At 43.5% G+C, this 11,409-nt stretch overlaps 2 protein-coding genes across 5 annotated transcripts in view; one reads left to right on the top strand and one right to left on the bottom strand.

Moving 5' to 3' along the window:
• The window catches only part of STRN3 (striatin 3), a 114,000-nt gene extending 109,416 nt beyond the window's left edge, over positions 1-4,584 (bottom strand). For all 4 annotated transcript variants that reach the window (XM_023514400.1, XM_023514402.1, XM_023514401.1 and 1 more), the window contains exon 1: positions 4,087-4,584. In XM_023514400.1, coding sequence (XP_023370168.1) covers positions 4,087-4,368 — 282 coding nt within the window. In that variant the 5' untranslated portion in view covers positions 4,369-4,584. The remainder of the gene's footprint in view (positions 1-4,086) is intronic.
• Positions 2,668-11,409, top strand: part of AP4S1 (adaptor related protein complex 4 sigma 1 subunit) — a 56,679-nt gene continuing 47,937 nt past the window's right edge. The window contains exon 1 of the mRNA XM_003791989.2: positions 2,668-3,969. The gene's annotated coding sequence lies outside the window, so the exon portion shown is untranslated. The remainder of the gene's footprint in view (positions 3,970-11,409) is intronic.

Below are 11,409 nucleotides of genomic sequence, written 5' to 3'. Positions count from 1 at the left end.
CTGTGGTCCCAGCTACTTGGGAGGCGGAGGCAGGAGACTCGCTTGAGCCCAGGAGTTGGAGGTTGCTGTGAGCTGTAATTCCACGGCACTCTACCCAGGGGGACAGCTTGAGGCTCTGTCTCAAAAAAAAAAAAGAAAAGGCACAGGATTTGCAAATCACTATTCTAGACCAGCCTTTGAAAAACTTGACAATAGAAAGTACAAGGAAGGGCAGCACCTGTGGCTCAGTGAGTAGGGCACCGGCCCCATACACTGAGGGTGGTGGGTTCAAACTTGACAACAAAAATGGGTGGGCATTATGGTGGGCGCCTGTAGTCCCAGCTACTCAGGAGGCTGAGGCAAGAGAATCACCTATGCCCAAAAGCTGGAGGTTGCTGGGATTTGCAACGCCATGTCAACTCTACCAAGGGCAACAAAGTGAGACTGTGTCTCTAAAAAAAAAAAAAAGAAAAGAAAAAGAAGAAAGAAAGTACAAGGGAAACAAAGTTTTCTCCCTTCAAAAATGAAAAACCAAAGTGATGCCTAAACTAAATAACTCCTATAAACTTAAGGAACATTAGGCAGCAACATCTGTCATGTTATGACCAGTGTGTATACCAGAGTGCACAAACACAAATCAAAATTTTTACTTTTTCTAGACTATCACTGATTTTAGAATATAAGCTCCTGAACTACATTTCCTGTGTATTTATTAACTATGTCATATTCTTATACTTGACAGACAAGCATTTTAAATACACCATAAGTTATGTACCAACAATTATAAAGAAAAATATAATGATATTTTTGCAATATACATACAGTAGGCCTGGCACACCATGAAGGCTCCATAAAGCTTCACTGAAATGTATTCAAGTGGTATGTACCACATGATGCTAGACAAAGCACTATGTCAGATTCTGTACCAATAAAAAAATGCTAAGGTGACAATGTAACATGGTGTTTTAAGAGCGGCAATAAGACAACACACAGGCTTTGGAATCAGACAGACCTGTGTTCAAATCTCAGCTGTAATACTCTATAGCTGGGTAACCTTGGGAACATTATTTAACCTATCTAAATTAGTCTCATATGTAAAAGAGGAGGAATACCTATCTTATAAGGTTACAATGCTGATTAAATGGCATTATAGGCAGTCCCCAAATTACAAACATTTTACTTACATACAATTCCCACTTATGAATGGAGGCTGTTACAGGTAATAGGTGAATGTACCTTTCAAACTTACATACAAATTCAACTTAAGAACAAGCCTACAGAACCTATCTCGTTCGTAACCCAGGGACTACCTGTATAACTTCATATAACATGAATTACCACAGTCCATTTTATTCAAGCCCTAGAACAAAATCAATCCAGATATCTGAAGGATAACAAGCCTATACAATTTTTAAAGTTCCACAAGTGATTCTGACAGGCACTCCTGTTCAGAATCCATTAACCTAAAGCCTTACTAACAATGCTTTACCTGAGTCCAAGGTAAAGGAATAATGATTCCTTTACCATAGAAATAAAGGAGCTTTAAGACAAGATCCTTTAGCTTAGTTCCAAGTTTCTAGGACAAGTCTTTACTTTAAAAGTCTTCTATTTTTCTTCACAGAATAGAATCACACTGCAAAAGGTTCCATTTAGTATCTTTCCCAAAGCCAGAGAAAAACAATTCCATATTAAAATTTTTACCTCAAAGTCCAGTATACATAATTTCAATAATGAACATTTTAAAAACCTGTGTAGATGAACAGCGTAACCAGGGCTATATATATTAAGTAACTCGGCTTATTTCTACGTTATCTTTCTTAAAAATCCGTTTAATTAAATCCATTGATGCCTTACTGAAACTCTCCCATAATTTTATTCAACACACATATTTTAAAAGACATATCTCATAATCTTACTAAAGTCTGAAGGTACCTAAGCAAATTCAATATTCCTGATGCAAACCTGAAACCCTTTTTATAAGAAAAACGTATAGCACAAAAAAACAAAAACACATTCGTGAACATTTTATTACAAAAGAATCAGCATGAAATAATGAAAATCCCTGCAAAAAATTAAAAATCCAGAAACACTGTAGGACTTCTTCAAAACAAACAACAAAAAACTTAGAATGGCTGTATCAGAACTACTGTGCCAATAGCAGATCAACTGAAAGGAAGCAAGGACTCAAGTGGAATCTTCCTTAAAAGATTCTTCTGTTCCTGTTAAGGAGAGAACTGGAAGGGAAAGCAAAGGCTAGAGCAGACAACACGGGCAAACAATACAGGCTACATTAATGTACAGGTTTTATTAATTTAGATACACGTTAACACATTCTCAGCTACTTACATTAGTGACGCTTATGAGTGACAAATACAATTGCCAACTTGAAAAAGGGTTAAAACTCAAATTTGCATACCACAGTACAAAGGTCAAAAACCTTTAACAGGGGCTGGTGAAGTATTATTTACTAAGCCCAGGCTTTTTAATGCATTTGTCAATGCAATTTTTTAAAAATAAACGCTTTACTAACTTCACTCTCACAGAAAATTAAGTTTGCAGTATAGTGTGGTATAAAACTGTATACCAACATAACTCTATAATCTCAAGTAGTTTAAAGCAAACTGTATACAAGTTCAAAGAAATAAAACAATTTTAACTTAAGCTTTTCAAGTTTTTTTTAAAGTCAAGAGTATATCCAAGCACAATTCTAAAACGCGGAGTTAACAGGTGTTATAATTTTTGAGACTTTATAGTTTCAAAATACTTTAGTTTTACTTTTTAGAAGTTGAACTTCATCCACTTTAAGCAGTTAAGTAACAGTTTACTAGCTCAAAATCAAACCAAAGAGACTCATGTTTGAGGACACTCTCTCTACAATAATCCAGGCTTCCTTTTTTCGACACTGTATTTTCCTAACTATTCACCCTAGGCATATGACATCTATGACAGCGAACAAAACTGCTTACAACCTAAATATCTAACAACAGTCTGAAGAACAGGTGCAACGCTATTTAGATGCATGCTTTTTTCTGCTAAGCCTAAATTTGCCCTGGAAAGAGATTTAAAAATAAACACATACACCAAAAAGTTAAATAACCTTAATAATCTTTTCAAAAAGATGCAGCAAATTGGAAATCCAAGACAGGAGCATAAATTATCAACGTCTTTCAAAAAAGTGAGGTGAGGTACCAAACGTTCACATTACGAGGAATGAATCAGGTTCAACTATGAAGGAGGACATTTAACTTTGCTTCTCCTGCATGAGTTAGTGACATGAGACAACTACGTTTTACTTCAAACTAATATTCAATCTTTTCTCAATCGTTTCATAAACACGGCACATAGGATCTCGTTTGGCCTTTTCTAAGAAAACAAGGGGACTTGTGGAGTGTAGGAAGAGGTCTAGCGAAGGGTACTCTAATAAGAAAATTTCAAAGTTGAAAGCGTTGATGAGTCACTAAGGAATAACTACAGAATCCAAGCGAGTAAGGGCAGCATCTCAGGTAGGAAGGTACTCAAAAGTTGACGGTGAGAAATGAAAACTTCACAGGCCACCTGCAGCCACTGCGCTTGGTAGCAGCCCAGGGAACCAGCGTGGCTGTCAAGGGGCAAGTGCGTACCAAATAGAGGGGAAGGGGGCAGAAAGGCCAAGTTTAAAGGGGGGTGGTCCGGGAAATGGTGGTAAGATGCCCACCCAGTCCCTCTCCTCTGGTTCTTCATCTAAAGACGACCGAACAAAAGCAAACTCTGTGTCCAACAGCGCCAAACCGGACTCTCCCAGAGAGAGGTGCTCGGCCCCAAGCCCCGGAGGCCCGGGAAGGCCGCCTCCGGAGGAGCCCCCGCAGACGCCATGCTAAAAGCCAAAATGGCTGCCCCGAGGAAGCCCGCACCGCGTACCCAGTGAGGGCTGGGGAGCAAGATTCTGCAGGAAAGGGGGAGGGGGACTCCAGAAAACGCCGCTGCCAGGACCATCACCCCGGAGCAGCACAGGTAGGCTCCACTCGGTCTCCCAAGGCGCGGGCTCCAGCTGAGGGGAGTCCTAGCCCCACCCCCCGGCCGGGAACCCCGGCGCCGCAGCCGTCCCGCACACCAACCCCAGCGAGGTACCTGCAGTTCGGCCCGCTCCACCTCCCAGTGCGCCCGCTCCATCTCGAACCGAGCCCACTCGTGCTGGATGTAGTGCAGTATCCCTGGGATAGTGTACTGCTGCGGCCGGGACAGCTCGGGGCCTGCCGCGGGACCCGCTCCCTCGGAGGCCGGAGGACCCCCGCCGCCCGTCCCCCCATTGCCCCCTGGCGAAAGGCTTAGGTTCCCCCCAGGTCCCTGCGGCTGCCGAGGAGGGGCCGCCATCCCCGGGCCGCCACCGCCGCCTCCGGCAAGCTCGTCCATTGTGTGTGTGGCCCCGGCCGGGGCGCAGGGCTAGACGCCGACAGCCGGGGGAAGGGCCGGAGAGGGCGGCCTCGAGCTGGCGACGGGGCGGAGGCCGGCCAGGAGAGGGGCGGGGAGGGGGTCGTTGCTGTGTGCCTGCCGTGGGTCAGAGCAGGGAGCTGCCGGCCGCCGCCATTACAGTCCCTCCTCCATCTGCCCGGCTCACTCACTCACTTTAGGGGAGGGGGGGCCCCGGCGGGAGGGGGAGCGGGGGCAGGGTTGGGACGGGGATAGACGTAGGGGCCGTCACTGGCGCACAGCATGCCGGGTAGAGAACGCCTCTGTCGCCGCCTGCTTAATAGCCAAATAGAGTCCGGCCTCACCCTACGCAGGCGCACTGAGAACGCAGTCAGGGTCGCGGTTAGAGGGCGGGGGTGGATTCGGACTCCGCCTCTAGGCCCACCCTCGGACCGGGTCAGGGCGTCTGGCGGCGGATACTGGACTTTGGGGCTTGGACTCTGACTTTGGGGAGTGAGTCGGCCCTTGATACTTGGCTTTGAGTTTCCTTCGCTCAGGCAGCCGCCGGCGCTGTTTCCCACTCTTGGGCCTGATTTCGGAGCTGGGTTATTGCTCTCGCCCGTCGCGCTGGTTGGCCGCAACCCGTCCCGAATTCCTGACGTTTCTTTTGCATTCTTGGCGTGTTTCAGGCAGTCCCAAAGGGTCGGCCCTCTTTCTCTTTGCCTGTCCCTCGCTCTCTGGTTTCTTACAACCAGTCACTTCCTGGGATTTGAGAGACGTTCTGGTTTGGCGGATAGCCCAGATCCTTCGGACGTGCTGTCTCATTACTCTGTCGAGCCCAGGCTTTGGTCCCATTTCTGTGCGCCAGGTCCCGGGTTGTAACTTGTTCCACTTTGCCTCCCCTCTTCTTTCTTATTCTGAGGTGGGTAGTGTTTGGGAGGGTTGGGAGAGGTGCGGGGATGATTGCTTTCGTTTTTTTCTTGGGAAAAAAGAAGGTAGCGAAATCCTTTAGGTCTGGACGATTGTGGGCAAAAGGAAGAAGGTTGACTTTGAAGGAGACTGACTACACTAACAATTTGACGTTACAGGCGTGAATGAGCTCACAGATATTGTCGTTATGGCAGAATATTTTGATTGAAATAGAAAATAAAAGCATTTTGGCTACAATTTAAAATCCCAGATGAACGGCTGAAGATGTTTTCCTGGGTCATTTGAGTGAATAAAATATATATTACTAGACAGGGGTAATTTTTTATCCTTTTTAAATGTTTAACAACAGATACATTTTAAACTTTTTTCTAATACATATATATATATATGCATAGAAAGAGAGAGAGAAATAGTATCTCACTCTGTCACCCTAGGTAGAGGGTTGTGGCATCATAGCTCACATCAACCTCAAACTCCTGCGATCAAGCGATTCTCTTGCTTCAGCCTCCCAAGTAGCTAGGACCGCAGGCACCCACCCAGCTAATTTTTTCTATTTGCTCTTGCTCAGGCTGGTCTCCAATGCCTGCGCTCAAGCAATCCACCCTCCTGGGCCTCCCCGAGTGCTGGGATTACAGGTCTGAGCCACCACGCACCGCTCCGCGTTGAGGGGTAATCTTTTAAGTAACAGAGTGGGTATTTTTATGTGCTTAGTTTTCCAGAAAATATCCTAATGCACTAGTAAGTTTCTAAAAATTAATATAGCTAGTAAGCATTTGGTTGAAAAACAGGACAAAAATGATATTTAACAACATAATAAGAAAATTTTCCTGGCTATACAGGAAAATTGCATATAAAATTTGTTGCATTAAAAGTTTTTTTCAGGTGGCGCCTGTTGCTCAAAGGAATAGGGCTCCAGCCCCATATCCAGCAAAAGTGGTGGGTTCATACCCAGCCCTGGCCAAAAACTGCAAAAAAAAAAAAAAAAAAGTATTTTTCTAGGCCAGGCACGGTGGCTCACGCCTATAATCCCAGCTCTCTGGGAGGCCAATGTAGGTGTATTGCCTGAGCTCATAGATTCAATACCATGAGCCAGAGCAAGAGCTCATCTCTAAAAATAGACTGGCATTGTGGCAGGCCCCTGTAGTCTCAGCCCCTTGGGAGGCTGAGGAAAGAGAATCACTTGAGCCCAAGAGTTTGAGGTTGCTGTGAACTATGATGTCACAGCGCTCTGCTGATGGCAACAAAATGAGACTCTGTCTAAAAAAAATTTTTTTTCTTCTCTACTGCAGAAGCTAATAAAATTTTCACTATACAATAGTAACTACCAACCTCTCAGTACATAATTCAAAGAGGTAAAGTAGTACATCTTTATCAGGTCTGCTTTACTGTTACTATAATTTAGTGGAAAACAGATTGGACTTGTTTTTTTGTTTGTTTGAGATAGAGTCTCACTTTGTCCCCCTTGGTAGAATGCCATGACGTCATAGTTCACAACAACCTCGAACTCTTCTGCTCAAATGATTCTCTTGCCTCAGCCCCCAAGTAGCTGGGACTACAGGTGCTGGCCATAATACCGGACTATTTTTAGAAATGGGTCTGGCTCTTGCTCAGGCTGCTGTCCATCCAACTCCTGAGGAGCTCAGGCAATCCTCCCACCTCAGCCTCCCAGAATGGTAGGATTGCAGGTGTGAGCCACCAAGCCTGGTCTCAAATTGGACTTGTTACTCATCCTGCCATGTCTTATTTACATATGGAATGAGGTCTTAGTCACATTACTACTAAGAACTTTTTCTCATATTATTAAAGTACTATTTTTCCATTTTACAGTGACCAACATACAAATATTTATTCATCTTATTCCTTTTGGGGAGCAATAGGAAACATTTGTGAGAGGTTGTGGTGGGACTGCATAATGATATAGCATCAAAACAAAAGGAACAGGGCGGTGCCTGTGGCTCAAAGGACTAAGGTGCCAGCCCCATATACCAGAGGTGGTGGGTTAAACCCAGCTCTGGCCCCCCCCCCAAAAAAAAACTGCTAAAAAACCCAAAAGGAACAGCCTGATGCAGTGACTCAGACCTGCAATCCCGTACTTTGGGAAGCTGAGGCAGGAGTATTGCTTGAGGCCAGGAGTTCAAGATTAGCCTGGGCACTGTCAGCACAAAACCTGTCTTTACAAAAAATATTAAAATTTAGCTAGGCAGAGAAGTGCACAGAGTAGCCCTAGCTACTCCAGAGGCTAAGTAGGAGGTTTGCCCACACCCAGGAGTTTGAGGCTACAGTAAGCTATGATGGAGCTACTGCACACTAGCCTGGGTGACAGAGCAAAAACCTGTGTCATAAAAAAAAAAAAAGGAGGAATATGCCTACTTATCTTTACCTCTGGTACTTCAAGCTCAAGGAGAGTCAGGATTTACAATCCTTTTTTTCCTCCTCACCTATCTACAAAAGAAAAACAAAACTGCTGCTTATTATTACTTACCTTATTAAAGGGTGGGGAACCTGCGGGCTTCTGATTTCAAAATTGTTCTTTTCCAAGCACCAAAGGAGTCAAGAAAAGCTTCATCTTTATCTGCTGTACCCCTTTTAATAAAAAGGTTTTATTAAAGGATTTTATTAAGGGCAGACCTCAGTGGTTAGGGTGCTGGCTGCATATCCCGGGGCTTGTGGGTTAGAACCTGGCCTGGGTCTGCTAAACAACAATGACAACTGCAACAAAAAAACAGCCAGATATTGTGGCAGGCACCTGTAGTTCCAGCTACTCGGGAGGCTGAGGCAAGAGATTAGCTTAAGCCCAAGAGTTAGAGGTTGCTGTGAGCTGTGACACTACAGCACTCTACTGAGGGTGACAAAGTGAGACTCTGTCTCAAAAAAAGGATTTGTTCTATAAAATTTGAATTCAGTCACAAGGCCACACTTAAGGACCTAGAAGGCCTCATGTGGCCTTAAGGCTGCAGGTTCCCCACCCCACCGCACCCTATCATCTAATCTCCTATCCCATTCTTCTCTCTAGCCAAACTGCACTGTTTTCCTGTTTGATTCCATAATAATTTAATACATGCTGTGCTCCGTTGTCTTTCCTTCCCTTCTTACAACAAAGCTCAGCTCAGGAATTACTTTCCAAGAAGCCTTCCAAATACCTGAATTACTTAGGCACTGCATTCTGTTCTAGGAGCATCTCTCGGTTATCTCTTTAATACTTAGTACACAGTAGTTAAATCATCTGTGTGTTGGTAACACTCATACTACGTATTGTGAAAGCAAGACTTGCACATAACAAGTACTCAGTACATTTTTGCTTCATTCATTTTTTAAATTTCTTGACTGGCTACTTAGTCCCTGGCGATCCACAATGAACTGAACAGGTATCATCTCTGCCCCCACAGAGTTGCTAGTCTAGTTTTAAGAAAATTACATAGCACCAGCCACCCTGGCTTCCTGAATATCTTGTTCAGATCTTCTGTCTTAAAATTACCTTATCTTACAGTGTGCTCCCTATTTCAAGAATTTGAGTTAAATGTGAAGACACATTCAACCATTTTATGTTGGTTTTATAAATGTCAACAATGTAGTCCTTGGCTATGTTCTTCCTAGACCATAGAGTCATTTATATGCAGGATTGGAGCTTTATAGAGAGGGGCAGGGCTCATGCCTCTTTTCTTTAGTGTTGGAGAAAGGGCAGACCTCCAATAAATGTTTGATGACTAGACTAATATGAATATTTTGCCTTCACTTCAGTAATTTTCATTAGTTTTGCTGTCATTATGCCAGCTGTCTTTTAAGATTCCATGACCTAAACTGACAACTTTAAAAAGTAAAGGACATCAGCCAGGCAGGATGGCTCATGCCTGTAATCCTAGCACTCTAGGAGGCAGAGGTAAGAGGATCACTTGAGCTCAGGAGTTTAAGATCAGCCTAAGTAAGAGTGAGACCCTTTCTCTACTAAAAATTAAAAAATTAGCTGGGCATGGCAGCTTATGCCCGGTGTCCTAGCTGCTTAGAAGTCTGAGGCAGGAGGATTTCTTGAGCCCAAGAAGAGTTTGAGGTTGCTTTGAGTGTGGCACTCTAGCCCAGGCAACAGAGGAAGACTCTTGTCCCAAAAATAAAAGTAAAGGACACTAAGATATTCTCCTTTCTTGAGAGAATGTTTCATGTATTATTGATGTTTTGCTTTGTGTCCATGACTCCTGAGAACACTGCAGTGAGCTTCTAGAATCTTGTCCTCTATAGGTAATGAGTTCTCCCAAACCACATTATCACCTACAACTCATCTAATTGGAACTCTCTCCCTAAACGTGGCTGAGTCATTTCCTCTTTCAGTCTCACCTTTGAAACTTCCCATTCATGCTGTCCTTTGTCAACCCTATTCTTCTTCTCTTGGCACCCATAGATTCTCCCAATTTCAGTGCTGATGATTTTTAAGAATATCTATATATGCAACCAATTTAAAATTGTAGGGTACTTTTCTTTCCAATTAACTAATCTTAATTTGGGAGGGGGTTGTTGTTGGTTTTTTTTTTTTTGAGGCAGAGTCTCACTTTGTTGCTCTTGGTAGAGTGCTATGGCATCATAGCTCACAGCAACCTCAAATTCTTGGGCTCAAGAGATCCTCTTGCCTCAGCCTCCCAAGTAGCTGACAACAGGTCCACTTCACTTCAGCAAGTCCTTAGTAGAATAGGAAGTAGTTCTTACTCTTACATCAGTGAGTGTAGATGTATTTAGAAATAAGAAAGCCTTCCTTCACTATTCTGCCTCCTACTCTCCTTTCAATGGGTTCAGTATTACTGCCTCTGGTTTCTAAATCATTTCCATGTTTGAAATTATTTTTAGATAGTTACAGGGTAATTCAGTCACTCAGGGAAATGACAACAGGTGCCCACCACAATGCCCAGCCAGTTTTTCTATTTTAATAGAGACAAGTTCAAGATGGTATGGAACTCCTGAGCTCAAAAGATCCACCCACCTCAGCCTTCCAGAGTGCTAGGATTACCGGCTGAGCCACCAAACCAGGCCCCGATTAGCTAATCATAGAAACTATGTACATATTCTGTTTTTGACCAAAGAGGGACTTGTTATATTTCATGTGCATGTATTATGCCAGCAATGGTATGGTATGGAATTTCAGGCTTTTAAGTAAGTCAAGAGTAAAGAAAACTCCGCAACCTGATGTTCAAAGAGGTTTGACCCTGCCTTTGAGAAATATATAGCTCCCTGTAATTACTCATCTAAACATTCAGTTTTCTATCTTTCTATGTACATGGCATCCTTCTACCAAAGAGCTCAAACTGGTTCACAACACTAATTACCTTTTACATTATCTGCAAAAGGCTAAGGCACATATTTTTATCTCCATGGTAAAGAGAGAAAGCTGATATATAAAGTTCTTGGTCACTTCAGCAAGTCCTTAGTAGAATAGGAAGTAGTTCTCACTCTTACATCAGTGAGTGTAGATGTATTTAGAAATAAGAAATAAAGCCTTCCTTCTCTATTCTGCCTCCTACTCTCCTATCAATGGGTTCAGTATTACTGCCTCTGGTTTCTAAACCATTTCCATGTTTGAAATTATTTTTAGATAGTTATAGGGTAATGCAGTCACTCAAGGAAATGACATAGTTTTTACATTTATAAACAGAGCAGCAAATATTAGAGCCCAGAGAAAGAGCTTACACATGTTCAAAGAAGCAAAATGTATAATGAGCAAGAAACAGAAGAGGAGGCAGCTTTGACTTGGATCTTGCCAAATAAGATGAGATATTTACTTCTCATTACAGGAATTGCCTGGCTAAGAAAATTGTAGAAATACATGCAGGGCATTTGAACCGTTCAGAGAATATTTTGCATGGAAAAACAAAAGGACCGGCTCAGCGCCTGTGGCTCAAGTGGCTAAGGCACCAGCCACATACACCTAAGGTGGCGGGTTCAAATCCAGCCCAGGCCGCCAAAACAACAATAGTAGCTGCAACGAAAAAATAGCCAGGCACTGTGGTGGGTGCCTGTGATCCCAGCTACTTGGGAGGCTGAGGCAGGAGACTCGCTTGAGCCCAGGAGTTAGAGGTCCCAGGAGTTAGAGGTCTCTGTAAGCGAGCTGTGATGCCACAGTACTCTACCCAGGGG

The sequence above is a fragment of the Otolemur garnettii genome, unplaced genomic scaffold (assembly GCF_000181295.1).
Source record: "Otolemur garnettii isolate 467f Iridium unplaced genomic scaffold, OtoGar3 scaffold00052, whole genome shotgun sequence".
Lineage (NCBI taxonomy): Eukaryota > Metazoa > Chordata > Mammalia > Primates > Galagidae > Otolemur > Otolemur garnettii.
This window is presented reverse-complemented; position numbering and strand designations above follow the sequence as displayed.